Source organism: Schistocerca nitens, chromosome 12 (genome assembly GCF_023898315.1).
Source record: "Schistocerca nitens isolate TAMUIC-IGC-003100 chromosome 12, iqSchNite1.1, whole genome shotgun sequence".
In the NCBI taxonomy this organism is placed as follows: Eukaryota; Metazoa; Arthropoda; class Insecta; order Orthoptera; family Acrididae; genus Schistocerca; species Schistocerca nitens.
This window is the reverse complement of record NC_064625.1, coordinates 24,370,014-24,397,405: the sequence shown is the minus strand read 5'-3', so window position 1 is coordinate 24,397,405 and position 27,392 is coordinate 24,370,014. Positions and strand designations below refer to the sequence as shown.

The window sequence follows — 27,392 nt, the reverse complement described above, 5'->3', positions numbered from 1 at the left end:
GGCTCATACAATTATCTCCAAAAGCTGTTTCTAATAGTTTGTAAGTCTCAGAAGCTGATTTCCCAGTTTTAAAACAAAATTTCACACAAACTCGTTGCGCCGTTTTTACGTCCATTTTCACGTAGACAGAATCCGGCAGCAGGCCCTAACAGACCTGCACTCAACCAGCTGCCACAACGAACTGAATAAAGAAAACGCAGTTTCCTGTCAGAGGGCGTTCAAGGACAAGGCAGTGACTCACTCCGCAGCCTCTGTGTACCTGCCCGCCAGTAAGCAGTAGCGGATCCATTTTTAAAACTTTCCAGTCACACCTTGTATTCCCAGAGTCATCATTCAAAGCCGCTTCCTGAAACTTTGAAATTAGGCTTTCTCGGGGTAGTTTACTTCTGTCTTTAAAGAGTCTGCCAGTTCAGTTCCTTCAGTATCTTTGTGACACTCTCCCACAGGTCAAACAAACCTGTGACGATTCGTGCTGCCCTCCTCTGTATACGTTCAATATCTGCTGTTAGTCCTATTTGGTACGGGTCCCATTCACTTGAGCAATATCCTAGGATGGGTCGTGCGAGTGATTTGTAAGCAAGAAATCTCCTTTGTAGACTGATTATTTTTCCGCAGTGTTCTACCACCGAACCAAAGTCTACCGCCTGCTTTACCCACGACTGAGCGTATGTGATCCTTCCATTTCATATACCTACAGAGTGTCACATCCAGGTATTTGTAGGAGTTGGTCGATTCCAGCTGTGGCTCACTGATATTATAGTAATAGGATCTTATGTTTTTATTTCGTTTTGTGAAGTGCACAATTTTACATTTCTAAACAGTTAAAGCAATTTGCCCACTTTGAAGTCTTATCAAGACCTGGATGCATATTCGTGCAGCTATTATCTGACAGCATTTCACTATACATCCAACAGTCAGCTGCCGTTCTGACGGTCCCAACTCGCTCGTGCCAGTGACCCGACCTTCCTCAGAGTGCGAAACATGGGAGATAGCTGCACGTGAACGTCCTCCGTCTAACCTGTTTTACGATTGTCACCCAGAGAGTTCCAGTAGGGTTAAACGTAACCATCGTCTGTCGGCGCCATTTATCATTTCTAGGAATGACCTACTTCTGTGCTCAGAATAAGCCACCATGAGGACGGAACTGTAACCAACACGCCCCACCTGCATGCAAATACTGTAGTAGCGTTGTGACAGCGTTCGGTCAAACTATAAGACTTATTTGTATTCTGCCACCAAGATTATTGATCCGACGGCTCGGCTAATTGGGACCGAGAATATTATGTGCCTCCTGAAAATTATTCGTTTTCAGCTGTTGCAAACACTTCATTGCACTCATCATTTAAAACGCCGATACGCGCTGTAAAAAGTGACTGGACGTACTTCCAGGCCACTATTTCCATTGAAATCGAGTACAATACACTTGTTGGTATGGTTTTGTGAGACCCAAATTTTTTCGAAGTATGCAAGAAATTTATTGTCCACAGAACGCGATAAGAGCATCATACACAAAAACTTCGCGCTTGTTGCTGCAATGTCTCTTTATTTCATGAAACATTTTCGTCCATAATTACACAGGAATCGAAAACCCAGTGACAAAAAAAGGCAGGTCTCTGAGCCAGAATAATTAATTTCAGAACAATTAATTTTTTCACGGAGACCACTCTGTATTATTCTAGTCACCGGATACTCTCCTCTGTTGTCGTAAACCAGTACAATTCTACGCACAATGTTTTGTTAAAATCATCAAATTCCGTAGATTTCCGTTTCTTTTGCGTTGCTTCCTTGGAGAAACAAAATACGTGGTCGTATCTGGAGAATCTGCACTCTTAATACCGTATGAGGTCGGTTTTGAAATACCACATGCTTTTGTCATTAGTTCACCAACTTGCGCAAAATTGATACTGTTCCTAGCTTCTTCACTGTCGGTCAGAGTTGTGATAGCTGTTTCGTGCTGCTCGAAAATACTGTAACACTTTTATCAAAGAGAAAGAGCAAACATGATTAGACATTCTAAGCACAGAATTCTGATTCTTATTGCGTTGTAAGCAACGGCACGTAGCCGTACTTCTCGATACTGAACTGTGTTTTTTACAAGTGGTAGAGAATTGTGCTTCCTACGTGTGGCGGTTTGGAAGGCGAATTTCATTTTAGGAGACTTGTTGGTTCGCTGCCTGATTGAGAATGATACTAACGAGATAATGTTCTCGTCTGCTGCAACGTAAACATCAGATTGTCATCGTAACATTAACTGACTTTTGAAAAAGGAGCATTTATAACATCAAGTAGCAGGCTGTTTTGTCGGAAAAACAACTCAGAACGTATAACCACATCCTAGCGATGAAACTGATGTCATTGGAACAGTAATAATTTAATACCTTCCACGATCAATGAACAGGTCAACATTTTTTAACTGTAAAAACAATATTCATTCCTAGTATAACAGATAAACTGATAAATTTTGCAATGATAGATTCCAGCTTGCAGATAAATTTAAATCCAGTCTCCACCATTATAATGCAGAGCGAAGCACAGAAATTACTACACAGAAAAATTTGACACTGAACTGAGCCATAAGCGAGACTAAGACAATGATGAGCCATCCTTTATAACTTTTTGACAACTTCTTAATGCAAGAAATTTTGCCAGAAGATTAATATTACGGTTCACTTGGCATTTTAAACTAAGGTAATTCCAATGAAGATTTTTGTTATCGACACTTCCCTTTTCTGGCTAAGTTACATAACCCCCCCCCCCCCAGACTTATCTTTTGCTTAGCTTAATTTAACGTTTTTCTTACTTACTGAGGGCTACTCACGCGAAGTAATTAGTGTGATCATTCTTCCAGTGAGTCTACCTTTCTTCAAAATTGATGTCTTGTTATGAAAAATAACATAACTTATCTGACTTTAACAACACATTGTTTTATAGGGCTGTACCAGGCACGCGTTGCAAGGCCACAGAAAGAAAAAAGTGTTTGGTTTTATGATCTGTTTATTGAATTGTTTTTGGGTACATAATATTTTTGGTTGTTCCATGTGGTAGGTACACGAATACGTCAGACGGATTCCCGACGCATGAGCAAGCCACATGTGAGAAGCATCTATTTTTCAAATTTGTTCCACAGACTTGTAGCGATTGTCCCCTTGCTGATACTATAAAAGTAGGTACACGCCCGTATGAGAAAGCAACATTGTGTGAAAATTTCGAATCAATCGATCAATACCTTTCCGAGATTTGCTGTTAAGAACAAACGAATAGAAAACGTAAATGTTCCTAATACCAAATCTCAGGAATTTCTTTACCGACTGATTTGAAATTTTGACATAGCATTGCAATCGTAGACGCACGTGGTTTTGTAAACTTTTTTTCAATACGTTTGCGAAATGTGTTGCGAATATTTTTTAGCAGTAAAGAAGCAATAAAACAAATCGCCATGTCTGACGCGTCAGTTTCTGACGCATCTCAATGGTTATGACGTGATACCTCTAGGCCTATCTATCGTACAGTGGCATAAATTTGGTGGCACATGTAGTGACATATGTGAATACTATGTGCAAAATATGTAGCACATAGAGTTAGTAATGGAAATGCCGTGTGGTTTGGGCCTCCCGGCCGGCCGGGGTGGCCGAGCGGTTCTAGGCGCTACAGTCTGGAGCCGCGCGACTGCTACGGTCGCAGTTTCGAATCCTGCCTCGGGCATGGATGTGTGTGATGTCCTTATGTTAGTTAGGTTTAAGTAGTTCTAAGTTCTAGGGGACTGATGACCTCAGAAGTTAAGTCCCATGGTACTCAGAGCCATTTGAACCATTAGGGCCTTCCGTTGGGTAGACCATTCGCCTGGTGCAAGTCTTTACAGTTGATCCCACTTCGGCGACTTGCGTGTCGATGGGATGAAATGATGATGATTAGGACAACACAACATCCAGTACCTGAGCGGAGAAAATCTCCGACCCAGCTGGGAATCGAACGACTTATGACCACAGATGTTGAGTCCCATAGTGCTCAGAGCCATTTGGGAATCGAACCGTGCCGTTAGGTGTGACATTCCGTCGCGCTGACAATTCAGCTAGCAGGGGCGGAAGAGTTAGTAATAACGAGATAATACATTAATACGTAATGCCCGATGCAGCAGTTTTACGAAAATGTAGTAAACGATAATCTTTTTCCCTTTCGTCATTTTGTGCGGGGCGTTAGGAAGAAAATTTTTGTAAACGTTTGAAAAGACAAATTATGTAACGTTTAACGTTGCTCTCATTCTCAAAATGGTTCAAATGACTCTGAGCACTATGGGACTTAACAGCTATGGTCATCAGTCCCCTAGAACTTAGAACTACTTAAACCTAACTAACCTAAGGACAGCACACAACACCCAGTCATCACGAGGCAGAGAAAATCCCTGACCCCGCCGGGAATCGAACCCGGGAACCCAGGCGTGGGAAGCGAGAACGCTACCGCACGACCACGAGCTGCGGACCTCTCATTCTCAAACAGTGAATGCACACATCTGGATATTTTCGCGCGGTGCCATCTCATTGTTCATAATGTCACATCTCGTGAACTGTGTGTCGTGCAGACTTTTTTTTTTTTTTCGCGGCTAGGAACCACCCATAGTGGATGAACATACAAAAAGACATTCATTTTTATTTATACAGATAATCAGTACAAATTAAAGAGAAGCTACAGGGAAATAGTCGTAATCACCAAAATTGATAGGTACAAGACTACAAGGCCATATAGGGATTAAATGGCAAGTTTCAGAAATGCCATATACATGCTGTATTTTAGTTGTGCGTGTTGTATGCTTCAATACCGTACAACATGGGCAGTTACATTACACTGTTTTTCAGGAGGATGGTGATGCCGACAACAGAAGTGGCATTATGCGCCACAGCTAAGGTTCCGTGTATCGTGTTCTGTATTAGCTGTATGTATTGTGCATTTGAATATCGTACAGCATTGTCAGTTTAATTTAACTATTTTTCAGGAGGGCAATGACGCCAGCTACAGCAGTCGTTACTCACTAAGACTGCAGCTCTGTGTGTCGTGTTCTATATTAGTTGGGTGTAGCATATACTACAATATTGTACAACATTGGCTGTTACGTTACATAGTTTTCCAGGAGTAGGGCGACGTCAGCAACAACGGTGCGGTCTTCATCACGGCCGTGGGTCCTTGAATCGTGTTCTGTATTGGTTCTGTGTATCGTATCTACAATATTAAACAACATTGGCTGTTACATTACGTAGTTTTCTAGGAGGACGACACCAGCAACAATTACACTACTGGCCATTAAAATTGCTACACCAACAAGAAACGCAGATAATAAACGGGTATTCATTGGAAAAATATATTATACTAGAACTGACATGTGATTACATTTTCACGCAATTTGGGTGCATAGATCCTGAGAAATAAGTACCCAGAGCAACCACCTCTGGCCGTAATAACGGCCTTGATACGCCTGGGCATTGAATCAAACAGAGCTTGGATGGCGTGTACAGGCAACAGCTGCCCATGCAGCTTCAACACGATACCGCAGTTCATCAACAGTACTGACTGGCTTATTGTGACGAGCCAGTTGCTCGGCCACCATTGACCAGACGTTTTCATATGGTGAGAGATCTGCTGAATGTGCTGGCTAGGGCAGCAGTCGAACATTTTCTGTATCCAGAAAGGCCCGTACAGGACCTGCAACGTGCATTATTCTGCTGAAATGTAGGGTTTCGCAGGGATCGAATGAAGGGTAGAGCCACGGGTCGTAACACATCTGAAATGTAACGTCCACTGTTCAAAGTGCCGTCAGTGCGAACAAGAGGTGACCGAGACGTGTAACCAATGGCACCCCGTACCATCACGCCGGGTGATACGCCAGTATGGCGATGACGAATACACGCTTCCAATGTGCGTTCACCGCGATGTCGCCAAACACGGATGCGACCATCATGATGCTGTAAACAGAACCTGGATTCATCCGAAAGAATGACGTTTTGCCACTCGTGCACCCAGGTTCGTCGTTGAGTACACCATCGCAGGCGCTCCTGTCTGTGATGCAGCGTCAAGGGTAACCACAGCCTCGGTCTGCGAGCTGATAGTCCGCGCTGCTGCAAACGTCGTCGAACTGTTCGAGTCGTTACAGCCATGCGGATAAGATGCCTTTCATCTCGACTGCTAGTGATACGAGGCCATTGGGATCCAGCACGGCGTTCCGTATTACCCTCCTGAACCCAACGATTCCATATTCTGCTAACAGTCATTGGGTCTCGACCAACGCGAGCAGCAATGTGGCGATACGATAAACCGCAATCGCGATAGGCTACAATCCGACCTTTGTCAGAGTCGGAAACGTGACGGTACGCATTTTGCCTCCTTACACGAGGCATTACAACAACGTTTCACCAGGCAACGCCGGTCAACTGCTGCTTGTGTATGAGAAATCGGTTGGAAACTTTCCTCATGTGAACACGTTGTAGGTGTCGCCGCCGGCGCCAACCTTGTGTGAATGCTCTGAAAAGCTAATCATTTGCACATCACAGCATATTCTTCCTGTCGGTTAAATTTCGAGTCTGTAGCACGTCATCTTCGTGTTGCAGCAATTTTAATGGCTAGTAGTGTACTAATTTCTACAGCACGGCCATTGTTTCGTTTACCATATTCTACATTAGCTGTGTGTATCGTATACTTCATTACTAACAACACTTGCAGCTACATTACACAGTTTCCCAGGAGGAGAGCGACACCAGCAACAAAAACAGTGTTCTGCACGTTCTGCAACGCGGCCGAAGCTCCGTGTATCGTGTTCTACATTAGCTTTGTTTATCGTATACTTGGGTACATTGGCAGTGTTTTCCAGGAGGAGAACGACGTCGGCAGCGGGGGCGCTACACAGCACGGCCCTACCTCCTCAACGGGGACTTCCGGACCGCACCCCCAGCCTGCCAGTGTTCCACCCCCAGCGGCGGCCTACGAGGCGGGAAGCAAGGCTGGCGAACGCCTCTCTCCGTCCACCCTACAAGAGGCGAACGCCACCGGCGCCGATTCCGCAGCCGGGTAAGACCCAACGATAAACTAGCTTCTTATTTATTCGTGTCAGAAGCCTTCTATAAAGAATAGACAGAAGGAGAAAAGCATGGTTAAATATATACAAGTAATACAAAAAAAGGAAACAGAAACAAAGGGAGGCAAAAAGAGCTACATAATAATAGTTATACAGGGTGTTACTAAAAGGTACGGCCAAACTTTCAGGAAACATTCCTCACACACAAAGAAAGAAAATATGTTATGTGGACATGTGTCCGGAAACGCATACTTTCCATGTTAGAGCTCATTTTATTACTTCTCTTCAAATCACATTAATCATGGAACATTTGCACTGAAATGAGGATTGACACATTGTTGGATGAACTATTCGCAGAAGTGTACCCGTGGAGGCCAATCAGCTGCTGATAGTGCCTGCACACGCTGTACGTGGTACGGAAACAACTGGTTCTCCCGTAGCACTCTCCATACAGTGACGTGGTCAACGTTACCTTGTACAGCAGCAACTTCTCTGACGCTGACATTAGGGTTATCGTCAACTGCACGAAGAATTGCCTCGTCCATTGCAGGTGTCCTCGTCGTTCTAGGTCTTCCCCAGTCGCGAGTCATAGGCTGGAATGTTCCGTGCTCCCTAAGACGCCGATCAATTGCTTCGAACGTCTTTCTGTCGGGACACCTTCGTTCTGGAAATCTGTCTCGATACAAACGTATGGCGCCACGGCTATTGCCCCGTGCTAATCCATACATCAAATGGGCATCTGCCAACTCCGCATTTGTAAACATTGCACTGACTGCAAAACCACGTTCGTGATGAACAGTAACCTGTTGATGCTACGTACTGATGTGCTTCATGCTAGTACTGTAGAGCAATGAGTCGCATGCCGACACAAGCACCGAAGTCAACATTACCTTCCTTCAATTGGGCCAAGTGGCGGTGAATCGAGGTAGTACAGTACATACTGACGAAACTAAAATGAGCTCTAACATGGAAATTAAGCGTTTCCGGACACATGTCCACATAACATCTTTTCTTTATTTGTGTGTGAGGAATGTTTCCTGAAAAGTTTGGCCGTACCTTTTTGTAACACCCTGTATGTGAACAGTTTACAAACACTAAATGTAATGAGACCAAAGATAAGTGACCTCGACTGCATTGTCCCTGACCCACAACAGGTCCTCCAGTTGTCAAAAACATCTCCTGTTACTTCTCGCACTGCGGTTCCAAGCAGTGGTGTGTCTGAAATGTTCTTCCTCGGCCATCTACCAGAAAACCGCGTGATTTCAACACTACGCGGCGGTTCTGACTTCCATTACATAGCCGTCACAAGAAGGGATTAAAGGTGTTAAGGAGGGGGTGTGAATTCCTTCCCATAGTGAGACTCGTCCACGGCGGCGTTGGGCAGAACTGTGGTGAAATTTGGTGCCAATGTGACTGCGTTAACCCATCTTACACATCACATGAACGTCTGAGCTCCGGCTTTTTTTTCCTGCATAGGGCGACACCTTGCTGTATGAAGCGCCGCCGAGGACGACATGGCAGGGCGCCACGCTTTTTCGCCATTATATAGTTAGTTTGTAGGCACCTTTGAGCCGAATTTCAAACTCATGCTTCTCAATGGGGGACAATTATAGGGTTTCGAAAAAGTGAGCCTTTAATTGTGTTGAGCAGTGCAGGTACGATATGCAAACATAACATTTCTCCCACTGCCAAATATAAAAATGGTTCAAATGGCTCTGAGCACCATGGGAGTTAACTTCTGAGGTCATCAGTCCCCTAGAACTTAGAACTATTTAAACCTAACTAGCCTAACGACATCGCACACATCCATGCACGAGGCAGGATTCGAACCTGCGACCATAGCGGTCGCGCGGTTACAGACTGTAGCCAAATATAAAATGCAACCTGTATTAAAAATTTTTTCTGGGCGGCTTGTACAGTTCTGCAGGCCGATGGTATTGGCATCTTTAGGGCCTATATGGATGATATTGGCATCTCTGTATAATCAATACAAAGATAGGCCTTATTGGAGAAAGCAGTTGAGGAGCTCCGGAGAAAGAAGGCATTAGTCTGTGACAGAGTACTGTCTGAAGCACTGAAAGTCTTAGGTCCAAATTCAGTGGCCAGGTTGACTGAGGCAGCAAGAAAGAGTGTGTGGCACAGGAACTCGGCATCAAGATTTACTTAAGACCGCTCTGGTAGCTTCAGCTAAACAGTGCAACGTAAAAGAATGCAAAGACTACAAGACAGTTAGTTACATCAGTCACGAAACGAGAGTCATACTAAGGAAAATTGAAAACAAAATTGAGGAAAATGCAGGGGAAGGCGGGTAGGGTTCAGAAAGGATAAAATAAAGAGAGATGCTATTGGTTGTCACAGGATGACTGGAGAAGAAATGAAAGAAATGAACAAGCAGATATACATTTCTTTTATCGAGTGCGCAAAGGCATTCCATAGAGTCATCTAGAGTATCCTGCTGAGAATTGTGAAATATGTCGGTATAGACTGGAAACATAGGTTATTAAGGGAGGTGTACACAAAGCCGAAAGTAACGGAGTAGAGAATGAGGAGATGAAAGAGATGAGCATTAGAAGGGGTATAAGGCAAGGATGTTCACCGTCACCGAAGCTGTTCAACGTAATATGGATAAGAAGTGACAGGTAACGCCATAGAGGATGCAGAAGACATTGTAATTGTAGGAGAAGGGACAAAGACTATAAAATATGCGGATTATTAAGCAGTGCTGGCGGAATCAGAAGAGGAGCTACAGAAGATATTGAAAAGTATTGCAAGTACAGGGCGAGGAGTATGGAATTAATATAAATATGTTGTTGTTGTGCTCTTCAGTCCAGAGACTGGTTTGATGCAGCTCTCCATGCTACTGTACCCTGTGCAAGCTTCTTCATCTCCCAGTACCTACTACAATCTACATCCTTCTGAATCTGTTTAGTGTATTCATCTCTTGGTCTCCCTCTACGATTTTTACCCTACACGCTGCCCTCCAGTACTAATTTGGTGATCCCTTGATGCCTCAGAACATGTCTTACCAACCGATCCCTTCTTCTTGTCACGTTGTGCCACAAAATTCTCTTCTCCCCAATCCTATTCAATACCTCCTCATTAGTTATGTGATCTACCAATCTAATCTTCAGCATTCTTTTGTAGCACCACATTTCTAAAGCTTCTATTCTCTTCTTGTCCAAACTAGTTATCGTCCATGTTTCACTTCCATACATGGCTACACTCCACACAAATACTTTCAGAAACGACTTCCTGACACTTAAATCTATACTCGATGTTAACAAATTTTTCATCTTCAGAAACGCTTTCTTTGCCATTGCCAGTCTACATTTTATATCCTCTCTACTTCGACCATCATCAGTTATTTTGCTCCCCAAATAGCAAAACTCCTTTACTACTTTAAGTGTCTCATTTTCTAATCTAATTCCCTCAGCATCACTCGACTTAATTCGACTACATTCCATTACCCTCGTTTTGCTTTTGTTGGTGTTCGTCTTATATCCTCCTTTCAAGACACTGTCCATTCCGTTCAGCTGCTCTTCCAGGACAAAAGTGATGAGAACGAAATTATTTGTGTACCTGGGATGTTTAATGACATGGACGGCAGCTGTACAGAAGAAGTAAGGAGGCGTATATTCATGAGAAAGTCAGTATTTGAAAAGTGCAGCAGTTAGTAACAGCTATAAGAATTCTAGTAGACGTGAGGTTCGCTAAAAGTTAAGTCTGTAGAGTAGTGTTACACAGAAGTGAACATTTACAGGTAAACAGAAAGAAGAAAGATATTTAGAAAGTCTTAAAATGTGACTATGGGGTAGAATGTTTAACATGAAGTGAACTGACAGACTTAAGAATGAAGCCGTAATGAAAACAGAAGAAGAAAGAAAAATTACTGGAAGTGATCAGAAAGAGGAAAAAAAATGTTGGCCAGGAGATAAGAGTATACTGTGTAAGAACTGTTACATCAAATAATGATAGAAGGGACAGTGGAAGGTATGAGAGAAAGAGGTTAGAAGAGAATCGGAATGGTGAACGTCGTTAGAGATGGAAGAATATAGTGACGAAAGAAGATGATCAGAACAGGAGATGATACGTAGCTTCCAGATGAAAACTGTCGTAAAGACAGACACCAAAGCAGAACAATAAATGCACTACATGGATGGTATTGGCGTCTTTATATAACCACACATCGATAAAATAGATAGCTTGCTTTATAATGCTGCTATACTGAATAATATACTTTGAAAATGAGCACTTTTAGGGTTCCATACCTCAATCGGAAAACGGGACGCTTGTAGGATCCCTTTGTGCCCCAGTGTCTGGCCGTCTGTTAACACGGGCAGAGGCATCTAGTTGAATGTCATGTCAAGTACTAGTGTCTACGGTTCCTTGACGACGTAAAAAGTGTAAAGCCCCTGCGTCAGTGCAATCAAAATACACGGCCGTTTTTGTCACATACACTGAGCTGACAAAAGTCGTGGGATGCCTCCTAACCTCGTTTTGCCCGCTGTAGCAGAGCATGGACTCAACAAGTCACTGGAAGTCACTGCACAAATATTGACCCATGCTGCCACTATAGCAGTCCATAATTGCAAAAGTGCTGCCACTGCAGGAAGTTGCTCATGAACTACCCTCTCGATTATGTCCCACAAATGTACGATGGGATACATCTCGGGAAATCTGAGTGGCCAAATACACTACTGGCCATTAAAATTGCTACACCAAGAAGAAATGCAGATGATAAACGGGTATTCATTGGACAAATATATTATATTAGAACTGATATGTGATTACATTTTCACGCAATTTGGGTGCATAGATCCTGAGAAATCAGTACCCAGAACAACCGCCTTTGGCCGTAATGGCCTTGATACGCCTGGGCATTGAGTCAAACAGAGCTTGGATGGCGTGTACAGGTACAGCTGCCCATGCAGCTTCAACACGATACCACAGTTCATCAAGAGTAGTGACTGGCGTATTGTGACAAGGCACGTGCTGATTGCCGGAGTGGCCGAGCGGTTCTAGGCGCTACAGTCTGGAACCGCGAGACCTCTACGGTCGCAGATTCGAATCCTGCCTCGTGCGTGGATGTGTGTGATGTCCTTAGGTTAGTTAGGTTTAAGTAGTTCTAAGTTCTAGGGGACTGATGACCTCAGAAGTTAAGTCCCATAGTGCTCAGAGCCGAGCCAAGCCAGTTGCTCGGCCACCATTGACCGGACTTTTTCAATTGCTGAGAGATCTGGAGAATGTGCTGGCCAGGGCAGCAGTCGAACATTTTCTGTATCCAGAAAGGCCCGTAGAGGACCTGCAACATGAGGTCGTGCATTATCCTGCTGAAATGTAGGGTTTTGCAGGGATCGAATGAAGGGTAGAGCCATAGGTCGTAACACATCTGAAATGTAACGTCCACTCTTCAAAGTGCCGTCAATGCGAACAAGAGGTGACCGAGACGTGCAACCAATTGCACCCCATACCATCACGCCGGGTGATACGCCAGTATGGCAATGACGAATACACGCTTCCAATGTGCGTTCACCGCGATGTCGCCAAACGCGGATGCGACCATCATGATACTGTAAACAGAACCTGGATTCATCCGAAAAAACGACGTTTTGCCATTCGTGCACCCAGGTTAGTCGTTGAGTGCACCATCGCAGGCGCTCCTGTCTGTGATGCATAGTCAAGGGTAACCGCAGCCACGGTCTCCGAGCTGATAGTCCATGCTGCTGCAAACGTCGTCTAACTGTTCGAGCAGATGGTTACAGCCATGCGGATAAGATGCCTGTCATCTCGACTGCTAGTGATACGAGGCCATTGGGATCTAGCACGGCGTTCCGTATTACCGTCCTGAACCCACCGATTCCATATTCTGCTAACAGTCATTGGATCTCGACCAACGCGAGCAGCAATGTCGCGATACGATAAACCGCAATCGCATAGGCTACAATCCGACCTTTATCAAAGTCGGAAACGTGATGGTACGCATTTCTCCTCCTTACACGAGGCATGACAACAACGTTTCACCAGGCAACGCCGGTCAACTGCTGTTTGTGTATGAGAAATCGGTTGGAAACGCTCCTTATGTCAGCAAGTTGTACGTGTCGCCACCGGCGCCAACCTTGTGTGAATGCTCTGAAAAGCTAATCATTTGCATGTCACAGCATCTTCTTCCTGTCGGTTAAATTTCGCGTCTGTAGCACATCATCTTCGTGGTGTAACAGTTTGAATGGCCAGTAGTGTAGATGGCTTGCTTTATAATGGTGGTATACTGAATAATATACTTTGAAAATGACCACTTTTCCATACCTCAACCGGAAAACGGGACGCTTGTAGGATGTCTTTGTGCCCGACTGTCTGTCCGTCTGTTAGCACTTTTTTTTTCTTAGGAACGGGTAGAGGCATCTAGTTGAACGTCATGTCAAGTAATAGTGTCTACGGTTCCTTGCCGATGTCAGTGCCATCAAAATACACCACCGTTTGTGTCACATACACTGCGCTGACGAAAGTCGTGGGATACCTTCTAACATTGTGTCGGACCTCGTTTTGTCCGCTGTAGCAGAGCAATTCGACGTGGCATGGACTCAACAAGTCACTGGAAGCCCCTGCACAAATATTGAACCATGCTGCCACTACAGCAGTCCATAATTACGAAAGTGTTGCAAGTGCAGGATTTTGCTCATGAACTTACCTCTCGATTATGCCCCATAAATGTACGATGGGATTCATCTCGGGCAATCTGAGTCGCCAAATAATTCGCTAGAATTATCCAGAATGTTCTCTAACGGATCGCGAACAGTTGTGGCCTGATGATATGGCGCACTGTCATCCATAAAAATTCCAACGCTCTTTGCGAACATGAAGTCCATGAATGGCTGCAAATGGTCTCCATGTAGCCGAACATAACCATTTCCAGTCAATGATTGGTTCAGTTGGCTCAGATGGCCAAGTCCATTCCATGTGAACACATCCTGGACCATTATGGAGCCACCACCAGCTTGCGCAGTGCCTCGTTGACAACTTTGGTCCGTGGCTTCGTGGGGTCTGCGCCACAATCGAACCCTACCATCAGGTCTTATCAACTGAAATCGGGACTCATCTGACCAGGCCAAGGTTTTCTAGGGTCCAAGCACGATGGTCACCAGCCCAGAGAGGCGCTGCAGACTATGTAGTGCTGTAAACAAAGGCGCTCGCGTCGGTCGTCTGCTACCATACCCTGCATCACACATTCTTCCTTGCTGTTAGCACTGACAACTCTTCGCAAACGCCGCTGGTCTCGGTCGCTAAGTGAAGGCCGACAGCCACTGTGTTGTCCATGGTGAGAGGTAATGCCTGAAAGTTGGAATTCTCGGCACACTCTTGACACTGTGGTGACCAAAGGCATGGGATAGCGATATGCACGTATACAGATGGCGGTATCATCGCCGGTGCTGCCATTTGTATTTAGGTGATTCATGTGAGAAGGTTTCCGACCTGATTACGCCGGGCGTCGGGAGTTAACGGACTTTGAACGCGGAATGGCAGCTGGGGCTAAACGCGTGGGATGTTCCATTTCGGAAATTGTTAGGAAATTCAATATCCCGAGATCCACAGTGTCAAGAGTGTGGCGAGAATACCAAATTTCAGGAATTACCTCTCACCACGGACAACGCAGTAACGACGGCCTTCACTTAGCGACCGAGAGCAGCGGCGTTTGCGTTGAGTCGACAGTGCTGACAGACAAGCATCACTGCGCGAGATAACGTCTTAAGTCAATGTGGGTCAGTGCGGAGAAATTTGTCGTTACTGGTCTATGGCAGCAGGCGACCGACGCGAGTGCCTTTGCCGACATCACGACGACGCCCGCAGCTCCTCTCCTGGGCTCGAGACCATATCGGTCGGGCCCTAGACGAGTGGAAAACCGTGGCCTAGATAGATGAGTCTAGATTTCAGTGGCTAGGAGCTGACGGCATGGTACGAGTGTGGCGCAGACCCCAAGAAGCCACGGACCCAATTGTCAACGAGGCACTGAGCAAGCTAGTGGTGGCTCCACAGTGGTGCGGGCTGTGTTTATGGGGAATGGACGGTGTCTTCTGGTCTAACTGAACCGACCATTCACTGGAAATGGATATGTTTCTCTTGTTGGAGAGGCTTTGCAGCCATTCATGGACGTCATGTTCCCAAAAACAATGATGGGTTTTTTATGGAAATAATCCGCCATTTCACTGGTTTGAAGAACGTTCTGGATAACTGGTGCGAATAACTGGGCCACTCACATCGCTCGACACGAATCCCATGGAACATTTATGGGATATAATCGAGAGCCCACTCCGTGCACAAAATCCTGCACCAGCAACACTTTCTCAATTATGGATAGCTATATAGGCAGCATGGTTCAATATTTCTGCAGGGGGCTTCCAACGTCTTCTACATCTACATTTATACTCCGCAAGCCACCCAACGGTGTGTGGCGGAGCGTACTTTAAGTGCCACTGTCAGTACCTCCGTTTCCTGTTCTAGTCGCGTATGGTTCGCGGGAAGAACGACTGTCTGAAAACCTCCGTGCGCGCTCTAATCTCTCTAATTTTACATTCGTGATCACCTCGGGAGGTGTAAGTGGGGGGAAGCAATATATTCGATACCTCATCCAGAAACGCACCCTCTCGAAGCCTGGACAGCAAGCTACACCGCGATGCAGAGCGCCTCTCTTGCAGAGTCTGCCACTTGAGTTTGCTAAACATCTCCGTAACGCTATCACGCTTACCAAATAACCCTGTGACGAAACTCGCCGCTCTTCTTTGGATCTTCTCTATCTCCTCCGTCAACCCGACCTGGTACAGATCCCATACTGAAGAGCAATACTCAAGTATAGCTGGAACGAGTGTCTTGGGAGACACCTCCTTTGTTGATGGACTACACTTTCTAAGGACTCTCCCAATCAATCTCAACCTCGTACCCGCCTTATCAACAGTTGATTTTATATGATCATTCCACTTCAAATCGTTCCGCACGCATACTCCCAGATATTTTACAAAAGTGACTGCTACCAGTGTTTGTTCCGTTATCATATAATCATAAAACAAAGGATCCTTCTTTCTATGTATTCGCAATACATTACATTTGCCTATGTTAAGGGTCAGTTGCCACTCTCTGCACCAAGTGCCTATCCGCTGCAGATCTTCCTGCATTTCGCTGCAATTTTCTAATGCTGCAGCTTCTCTGTATACTACAGCATCATCCGCGAAAAGCCGCATGGAACTTCCGACACTATTTACTAGGTCATTTATATATATTGTGAAAAGCAATGGTCCCATAACACTCCCCTGTGGCACGCCAGATGTTACTTTAACGTCTGTAGACGTCTCTCCATTGATAACAACATGCTGTGTTGTGTTTGCTAAAAACTCTTCAATCCAGCCACACAGCTGGTCTGATATTGCGTAGGCTCTTACTCTGTTTATCAGGCGACAGTGCGGAACTGTATCGAACGCCTTCCGGAAGTCAAGGAAAATGGCGTCTATCTGGGAGCCTGTATCTAATATTTTCTGGGCCTCGTGAACAAATAAAGCGAGTTGGGTCTCACACGATCGCTCTCTCCGGAATCCATGTTGATTCCTACAGGGTAGAATCTGGTTTTCCAGGAACGACATGATACGCTAGCAAAAAACATGTTCTAAAATTCTACAACAGATCGACGTTGCTGGACTACACCGGGAGGTTAGACATGATATTAGCAGGTATCGCATCATTTCTGTCAAGTCAGTGTAGAGCTCTGGTTATGCTGCAGATCTGTCTGTCACCGCAGCCAGATCGACCGGTTCCAGCTGGACACTTGTCGTGCTGTACTCATTTGCACTGCTGGTGACAGGCCCGGTGAGAGGTTGTGGCTGTGGGTGTGACTGTGGCTGGTGCGTTGCCGCAGGTCCAGCGACCGCCCCCGCCGCCGCCGCAGGCGCTGGCTGCCCGACCTGGAGCTGGACCTGACGCCGACCGTGCCGGAGGACCGCGACTCGCGGCCCGCCCGCCGGAGGATCGTGACGTCGGCCTCCGCGGCCGCCTCCACCGCCATCGACCCCCGCAAGACCACCTGCATGCTCTACCTGCAGGCTGACCACCTCTTCTTCCAGAAGTACGGCACCGAGGAGGCCTGCATTGAGGTCATGACGCGCCACGTCCAGAGGGTCAACGACATCTACCGCATCACTGGTGGGTTACATCTGCCTGTATTGTTCCCACAACACTGTCACAGTGTACCCAAACTCTCGAGATGTATTACGAGAGGCGTTCGACAAGTAACGTAATAATTTTTTTGTCGGCCACTTTCGGTTGGAAAAAATCTGGAATTTGCTGTGGGACTTAGTAGAATATTCCCACTTCAGCTTCTGTAGTTTCGTGAATTTCTGATAGACGGCGGCTGTGTAGGCCTATCTGGTACTGGTCCCATACACTTGAGCAACATTCTGTAACCGGTCGCTCAAGTGATTTGTCAGAAATTTCCTTTGTAGACTGATTGCGCCTCCCCAGTATTCTTACCTATAAACCCAAGTCAACCACCTGCTGTACCCACGACTGAAGCTATGTGATCATTCCATTTCATATCCCTACTGTAGGTGCCCCGGTGGTCCCGGTCGCCTACAGTGGACTGGATGGCCGAGCGGTGACCTCTCCAGTTGTCAGGATGCTAGGAAATGACTGTGGGCGCGTCAGAAACGCCAAAGAAACATTATTAATTCATAACACCTTTATTCCAATTCATAACACCTTTATTCCTGCCGAGTACAATGTGGCTTGGTGATATCAACAACCTTCCCCGAGTCCTCGCTGACTCGTAGCGATGACACCAGCTCCGGGCCGCACAGCCATGCTAGCACAGCGCTGCGTTCTGTGACGTAGCGAAGGAATGTCCGTACTTCGGCCGCGCGTGGGTGGTGGCTCCCGGCTGGGCGGCCGGATCGGCTGCAGACAGCAAGCTGCTGCGAAGCAGGCTCCGGGTTGGAGTCCCGGCGCTGTCGGTACGGTGGTGGTGGTGGTGGGTAGTGTTTAACGTCCCGTCGACAACGAGGTCATTAGAGACGGAGCGCAAGCTCGGGTTAGGGAAGGATTGGGAAGGAAATCGGCCGTGCCGTTTCAAAGGAACCATCCCGGCATTTGCCTGAAACGATTTAGGGAAATCACGGAAAACCTAAATCAGGATGGCTGGAGACGGGATTGAACCGTCGTCCTCCCGAAGGTGTGTCGGTACGAGAGGCGTTCTCGTAGTGCGGAGTGTACTCTATCCCACCCCGTCTTCTTCCCTGCTCCTCCTGGTGGCTCGTCTGCGGTGAACGGGCGGAACGGACTGCAGTTCCCCAGCGTCGTCGGCTCACCCGGTTGTGACGGCGCATGCACAGGGCCTAGGCACCGCACGATCTCGACGACGGCTCACTGATGTGGTCAGCATTTGCGGCGAGCGAGTCTGCCGCGATGTCTGCTAATCCTGGGTCGATGATTGTCAGCGGCAGCAGAGAGGACCAGAGCTGGTACTGTCCCCTCACGTATGCTGCTGGATGGGCCGCCCTTACTGCAACATCTCCTTAATGAAGATTAACATGTCGATCACCGAGCTGAGCGCTACGCAGCGACCCAGTACACATCTAGCTGCAAGTCTAACTGCGAGTGCCTTGTTACTATCAAAGCTGGCGTATTTAAAGGAAGCACGAGTGATGTCCTGACGTCATGCTCGTTTGTAATGACCGCATTCGTTCCACTTGTACTGCTGATTCATCTGTCGTACTCGTCCCTTAGGTGTTCTTGCGACAGAGTTACGTGTTGTTACGGCAGACTTGTGCGAAGTTGTGAAATGCAGTACAGCTGACGCTTTACCTCTGTCTTGCACTCTACGAAAGTCCCCGTCTAACACAAACCCGCATGCTAAGCAATTCTCTCTCGCATGTCGTGTGTAACCAGGCCATTGCCCCTGCGTGACGACACATTCTGATATACACTCCTGGAAATGGAAAAAAGATCACATTGACACCGGTGTGTCAGACCCACCATACTTGCTCCGGACACTGCGAGAGGGCTGTACAAGCAATGATCACACGCACGGCACAGCGGACACACCAGGAACCGCGGTGTTGGCCGTCGAATGGCGCTAGCTGCGCAGCATTTGTGCACCGCCGCCGTCAGTGTCAGCCAGTTTGCCGTGGCATACGGAGCTCCATCGCAGTCTTTAACACTGGTAGCATGCCGCGACAGCGTGGACGTGAACCGTATGTGCAGTTGACGGACTTTGAGCGAGGGCGTATAGTGGGCATGCGGGAGGCCGGGTGGACGTACCGCCGAATTGCTCAACACGTGGGGCGTGAGGTCTCCACAGTACATCGATGTTGTCGCCAGTGGTCGGCGGAAGGTGCACGTGCCCGTCGACCTGGGACCGGACCGCAGCGACGCACGGATGCACGCCAAGACCGTAGGATCCTACGCAGTGCCGTAGGGGACCGCACCGCCACTTCCCAGCAAATTAGGGACACTGTTGCTCCTGGGGTATCGGCGAGGACCATTCGCAACCGTCTCCATGAAGCTGGGCTACGGTCCCGCACACCGTTAGGCCGTCTTCCGCTCACGCCCCAACATCGTGCAGCCCGCCTCCAGTGGTGTCGCGACAGGCGTGAATGGAGGGACGAATGGAGACGTGTCGTCTTCAGCGATGAGAGTCGCTTCTGCCTTGGTGCCAATGATGGTCGTATGCGTGTTTGGCGCCGTGCAGGTGAGCGCCACAATCAGGACTGCATACGACCGAGGCACACAGGGCCAACACCCGGCATCATGGTGTGGGGAGCGATCCCTACACTGGCCGTACACCACTGGTGATCGTCGAGGGGACAATGAATAGTGCACGGTACATCCAAACCGTCACCGAACCCATCGTTCTACCATTCCTAGACCGGCAAGGGAACTTGCTGTTCCAACAGGACAATGCACGTCCGCATGTATCCCGTGCCACCCAACGTGCTCTAGAAGGTGTAAGTCAACTACCCTGGCCAGCAAGATCTCCGGATCTGTCCCCCATTGAGCATGTTTGGGACTGGATGAAGCGTCGTCTCACGCGGTCTGCACGTCCAGCACGAACGCTGGTCCAACTGAGGCGCCAGGTGGAAATGGCATGGCAAGCCGTTCCACAGGACTACATCCAGCATCTCTACGATCGTCTCCATGGGAGAATAGCAGCCTGCATTGCTGCGAAAGGTGGATATACACTGTACTAGTGCCGACATTGTGCATGCTCTGTTGCCTGTGACTATGTGCCTGTGGTTCTGTCAGTGTGATCATGTGATGTATCTGACCCCAGGAATGTGTCAATAAAGTTTCCCCTTCCTGGGACAATGAATTCACGGTGTTCTTATTTCAATTTCCAGGAGTGTATGTGCAATCCTCTTACTCTTGGCTAACCTGCTGCCTCTGGCTCTCGGCATAGGCAACGAAACTTTGACAATATTCCACGTTTCCAACTCTTTACTATTCCGCGACACTACACTACAAATTGTTGCTCCCAGGTATTTGTATGAGTTCGCCGATTCCAACAGACAGTCATATTATAGTCATAGCAAAATTTTACGTTTCTTAACATTTAAAACAAGTCGCCAATGTCGGCACCACTTCGAAATCTTATGAAGATCTGACTGAATATTTATGCAGCTTCTTTCAGATAGTACTTCATTATACAGGGTGGCGCACGAAACGTGTTACCAATTGTTTCTTTCACAATTTACGACGCACATTAGATATCCCGCTGGAATCTCTACAGCAGTACCAGCAGAGCTTGGAAAAACAAATGAGTTACGAAATGACGTGTAATTCACGATACTGCCGCTAGGAGACTAGTAAGCAGCAATGGCTGACAATGGAAGACTGACGACACAGCAACGATCGGCAATTGTGTTGCTTTTTCAAGAAACGAAAAGCTTTGTTGTGACCCAGAGGCGTTTTCGACAACAGTTTAACACACGATGGGTCCCTTGCAAGAAGACCATCCACAGGTTGTACGATAAATTTGTACAGGAAGGAACAGTATTGGAAGCGAAGCGACCTCGGCCTAAGCCTGTTTGTTCGCCGGAGAATATTGAAGCGGTACGAGTTGCCGTACAGAGAAGTCCCGGGAAATCGTGTAGAAAGACAGCAGTGCAACTGGGAATATCCAGACGCTCCGTTCAACGCATTCTTAAAAGTGACCTCCATATGTACCCATATAAGGTGACCTGTGCACAGAAGCTCACTTAAGAACACAATCAGCAGACTACTGTTTGCTCAGTGGGCGGAGGATAAGGAAGAAACTCTCAACGTTTCGTTTTCAGACGAGGCGCATTTTCATTTAGACGGTGTGGTTAACAAACAAATTGTAAGCTTTTGGGCCACTGAAAACCCACGAGTGCTTCATGAACGACAACATTATGCTCCGAGGATTACAGCGTGGGCAGCAATTTCCAGTCACGGACTTATTGGACCCTTTTGCTTTGAAGAAACCGTGAACAGCGAGCGTTATTTGAGCATGCTTCGCAATAGCTTCATTCCACAGCTTCTTGCTACTGCCTTGCCCTTCAACACGCAGTGGTTCATGCAAGATGGAGCAAGGCCACATACTGCAGACACTGTGTTGGAGCTTTTACACGATCATTTCGACATGCGGATCATTTCACTCAGGTTTCCAGGTCGCTTCCATGACGGACAAAATTGGCCCCCCAATAGTCCATACTTCAATCCATGTGACTTTTTTCTTTGGGGTACCTAAAGGAAAAAATTTTCCCGAAACGTCCACGTGATTTAATGGAGCTCAGAAGATTTATTCTTTAAGCCTGCAGTGAAATTACGGAAGACATGTGCCGTAGGGTAATCACTAACTTCAGTGTTCGTTTGAAGGAAGTTAGGAAACGAAATGGTGGACATATTGAGCATGTGCTGAGTTAGAACAAATCTCCATGGTCGGCTCTTCATTGTAGTATATGTTCCTTTCAGATTGTATTGACAATAAAGTTTACATTCAAAAACAAAATGGTAACACATTTAGTGCGCCACCCTGTAGATAACTGAATCATCTTCAAAAGGCGTGATTTCACTGTTAATATACAACATGAACAGCAAGGGTCCCAACACACTTCTACATCTGACGATGACTCTCCATCCAAGATAACATTTTCTTCCTCCCTGCCGAAAAGTCCTTATGGTTAAGAGAGGGGCTAACTCAGCCGCAAATTCAGTATAGAATCTGCAAGGATTCCATCGGTCCCTGGAGTTTTGTTCAGTTTTAACAATTTCGGCTGTTTCTCAACACCACTGACGCTAATACTTATTTCATTCATCTTTTCAATGGTACGAGAATTAAACTGGGACAATTCTCGTGGGTTTTTCTTTGTAAAGGAACATTTGAAAACGAAGTTAAGCATTTCAGCTTCTGCTTTGCTACCCTCAATTTCAATCCCTGTCTTATTCGCTAAGGACTGGTCACTGACTTTGGTGCCACTAACAGCCTTTCTATATGACCAGAATTTGTTTGGGCTCTGTGGAAGACCACTTGACATATTCTGCTACGGTAGTTTTTGAAGGCATCACGCATTGCTCCCTTGACAACCAAAGAGTTTCATTCAGCACCTCTCTCTATCTATAGCCATGTGTTTTGTTTTGCACCTATTATGCAGTAGTCTGTGTTTCTTTAGAAGTTTCTTTGCAGTGATTGTATACCATGGAGGTTTCCTCTCATATGAAGCGTTCTATTGGGCACATATGTATCCAGTGCATGGTCAACTATTCTTTTAAACTTGAGCCAGAGTTCCTCTACATGCTCGGGCCCTGTGCTGCAAGTTTGAAACATGACACTACTGATTTTTTTATCTAGGTTACTGAACATATATATCTTTCTGTTTGTTTAGTTGTCCTTTGCACTTGGTAATCATTGTTGCCACAACCGCGCCATGGTCACTGACATCATTTTCGATGTGGACATCCTCAGAAGTCAAGCCTATTTGCTGCCATTAGATCCAACATATTTCCATCATGAGTGGGGTTCCTAGCTATCTTTTCCATGTAGTTTCCAGAGAAGGCATTTAGTAAAGTTTCACATGATGTATTTATCACGCCCTCCATTAACGAAACAGTAATTTTCCCAATTAACTGATGGATGATCAAAGTCTCCACCGATGACTGCGGTATGATTGGGGAACTTAAGTACAAGTGATTCAGTTCTTCAAGTAGTATTACCACAAAACAGTTTTAATAGCCCAGTGCGATGGTGATCTTGCTTGCAAGCTGTACCTAACTGCAGCACTCGCTTGCTTTTGTGTGCTCGATGTCTTAGCCTTGTGAAACCGCGTTAGTAAGTGATAATTTTTGTCAATATTACTGATGGTGTGAAGTCGCTTCAGTATATTTAAGGTCTGACCAACTACTGCTGTCAGTAAATATTGAACGCGTGAAGGCCCCTGTAGATGTGCTCCATGTTACGACGTGACAACGGAGCGACACCTTTGCTCGCCAGCCGTGACAAAACTGTTACCTCGTCGCTAGGTTTTTATTGCTGCGCGCGCACAGCTGACAAAATTTCACTCTACATCTATTCTCCGCTCCCTATTTGTTTTCCGACTGACAACACAGTGACACACAAGGCATCAACGTCTTTGCACAACGTGGCTGACGGTGCACGCTGACGATACTAATAATGATATTTTTATAGGAGTGGTGAAAAGACCAGCACTTTTCTACAACAATTTGAAGGATTATTCAGAAATAAATTTGAAAGTTAAAGTACGGGTAGGAATCTGTAGACAAATATTTTTAAGTGCTTGGAATAACTTCTGTTCAGCTCGGACAGACACTCTCACATTTGCATTTTCGTATGTTAATATACGAAAACGGAAACGGAAAAATTTTCTTTGGTATTGTCGAAGTTTATTAAACAGTGTGTAAAGCTTTCCACTAAATAGCCTGGCCCTGCAAAAGGAATGTACCCACTATAATTTTTTATATTTTTTCTGTTACGTCTCATGAGTTTGCAAATCATGACCGTCTCTTTAAAACCCATATCGACAAATGGAGCTTCGATTTCAAAAAAGGTCAGCATCTGTCATCGTTCGTGAGCGCACTCCACTTCTATGGCGTGATGTGTTACGACAGAAACTTTTTTGTCACAGTGACAAAAATCACCCGCGCACGCTAGCCCTTACTTAGCCCCTGACATCCAGTTACGGTGTGTTTGCGAGGCAGTCTGTAGTGGCCATCAGTTCGATGTATCAAGTGTACCAAAACGTGATTGGATTTGTTTTATTTATTCAAGGAATTGAACAACAGTTCATTCTATCGAGAAATTCGATCTACTGAAGTTCGAATTAGCAAGAGCCGACCGTAGCTCACGCGGTGTTCCGACAGTAGGCCTAAGTCTTACAGGGGGTATTGAACGTATTCGGAAACAGGCAGACGAACGATAGTTAGTGTGTTGTTTTAACGTCCCGTCGACAACGAGGTCATTAGAGACGGAGTACAAGCTCGGGTTAGGGAAGAATGGGGAAGGAAATCGGCATTTGTCTGAAACGATTTAGGGAAATCACGGAAAACCTAAATCAGGATGGCTGTAGACGGGATTGAACCGTCGTCCTCCCGAATGCGAGTCCAGTGTGCTAACCACTGCGCCACCTCGCTCGGTGCAGACGAACGGGTCACATGTTTGTGTAGTCCGCGGGAAAGAGTAACAGAGATACTGAAGGAACTCAACTGGAAGACTCTTGAAGATAGACGTAAGCTATCCCGAGAAAGTCTATTAACAAAGTTTCAAGAACTGGCTTTAAATGATTACTCTTAGAATATACTACAATCCCCTACGAATCGCTCACATGGGGATCGTGAGGATAAGATCAGAATAGTTACTGCACGCACGGAGGCATTCAAACAACCATTCTTCCCGCGCTCCATACGTAAACGGAACAGGAAGAAACTCTGATTGTTGCTACAATGGGTCGTACCCTCTGCCATGCGCCTCACGGTGTTTCCAGAGTATAGATGTCGATGTGGATGTAGATGAAGTACGAAAATATCATGTACAAAGGCAAATTGAAAACATAAGCAGTGGGCACTAGCGCCATGTGGCTGGCTCGTGAAACTCTGTACAATCTCAATCTGAATGGAGAATATTGTCAAGCTGTCAACACTTAACGTCGCCAGTTCGGTATGTATTGACAAAAATGAGAGTATTTTGAGGTCCACCAATATTACTCGTCAATATTCCTAGTGTTAAAAATACGTCAATACACGGCCTGAGACGGTCAATACATTGACGGTTTGACAATATTACGAATATATCCACAGACCGGACAGGAGTGACGAAACTCACGGTGACAAAAGTCACCCGTGCGCGCTAGCCCTAATACTCGGCGATTCAAATTGACTCGTCTATTGTTCAGATAATTATTTCGTCATTCAACTCTTAGCATAACAGCAATGAATAACTTATTATCGTACATAAATCAGTTCTAAAATGTCATCAAGAAAGTAAGTATATGACTTGCGCAGAAAAGAAGCAGCTGTTGGGTCCGTGGAATATGTAACAGCAGAAAAGTAGTAGTACCGAAGACTTCCGGGATTCCTTCATCCACCCTGTCGGCCGCCCTGAAGCAGAAATATAAGACTGCTGAAAACATAATTATCACAATGAAAGAGGAAGCACACACGACGTGATGATTTCTTCCGGTCAGTCCGGAACCGCGCTGCTGCTACGGTCGCAGGTTCGAATCCTGCCTCGGGCATGGATGTGTGTGATGTCCTTGGTTAGTTAGGTTTAAGTAGTTCTAAGTTCTAGGGGACTGATGGCCTCAAATGTCAAGTCCCATAATGCTTAGAGCCATTTGAACCATTTTTGTTTCTTCCGTCTTGAAGAATGCTTATTGAAAAAATAGCGTATTGATCAAAGTATGCCGGTAGCCGCGGGAGACTACATGCATAAAGAAAAAGATACATCATACGGTACACTGTTACGGGCATTGGAGGACTCGCCACTATATAGTGAGGGGTGGCGATCATTGATGAGAGTTTTTTCACCATGGCAATATGAATTTTTTTTCTGTTTTCTCGGAAACCTGTATGTGTCTTTGATTTGAAATTTTAAAAGACATTAAAAGATAAAAGTTACGTATTATTAATAGACACCCCATAGCATTTTTAGTAGTTTGTGCACGGTATATGTACATAATATGCATCAAAAACTCATCGAAAACTTGTATATTACTGGTATATGATATGTATGTTTTTTTTAATTTATCTTGCAGTTCGCGTTTCACGATGATAGCTGTTGTAAATATGGCAAAAAGTGCGTTAAATATGGCGAGAGTGGAACATTGTTGTTGTTCTTGTTGTGGTCTTCAGCCCTGAGACTGGTTTGATGCTGCTCTCCATGCTACTCTACCCTGTGCAACCTTCTTCATCTCCCAGTACCTACTGCAACCTACATCCTTCTGAATCTGCTTAGTGTATTCATCTCTTGGTCTCCCTCTACGATTTTTACCCTCCACGCTGCATTCCAATACTAAATTGGTGACCCCTCGATGTCTCGGAACATGTCCTACCAACCGATCCCTTCTTCTAGTCAAGTTGTGCCACAAACTCCTCTTCTCCCCAATTCTATTCAATACCTCCTCATTAGTTACGTGATCTACACATCTAATCTTCAGCATTCTTCTGTAGCACCACATTTCGAAAGCTTCTATTCTCTTCTTGTCTAAACTATTTATCGTCCACGTTTCAGTTCCATACATGGCTACACTCCATACAGATACTTTCAGAAACGACTTCCTGACACTTAAATCTATACTCGATGTTAACAAATTTTTCATCTTCAGAAACGCTTTCCTTGCCATTGCCAGTATACATTTTATTTCCTCTCTACTTCGACCATCATCTGTTATTTTGCTCCCCAAATAGCAAAACTCCTTTACTACTTTAAGTGTCTCATTTCCAAATCTAATTCCCTCAGCATCACCCGACTTAATTCGACTACATTGCATTATCCTCATTTTGCTTTTGTTGATGTTCACCTTATATCCTCCTTTCAAGATACTGTCCATTCCATTCAACTGCTCTTCCAAGTCCTTTGCTGTCTCTGACAGAATTACAATGTCATCAGCGAACCTCAAAGTTTTTATTTCTTCTCCATGGATTTTAATACCTACTCCAAACTTTTCTTTTGTTCCCAATACTGCTTGCTCAATATACAGATTGAATAACATCAGGGATAGGCTACAACCCTGTCTCACTCCCTTGCCAACCACTGCTTCCCATTCATGCCCCTCGACTCTCATAACTGCCATCTGGTTTCTGTGCAATTTGTAAATAGCCTTTCGCTCCCTGT

The 27,392-nt window shown here is 45.8% G+C and overlaps 1 protein-coding gene across 1 annotated transcript in view; it reads left to right on the top strand.

Moving 5' to 3' along the window:
• LOC126214871 (disintegrin and metalloproteinase domain-containing protein 10) overlaps positions 1-27,392 on the top strand; it is a 409,342-nt gene that overhangs the window by 300,648 nt on the left and 81,302 nt on the right. Inside the window, exons 5-6 of the mRNA XM_049941518.1 lie at positions 6,854-7,050; positions 16,953-17,236. Coding sequence (XP_049797475.1) covers positions 6,854-7,050; positions 16,953-17,236 — 481 coding nt within the window. The remainder of the gene's footprint in view (positions 1-6,853; positions 7,051-16,952; positions 17,237-27,392) is intronic.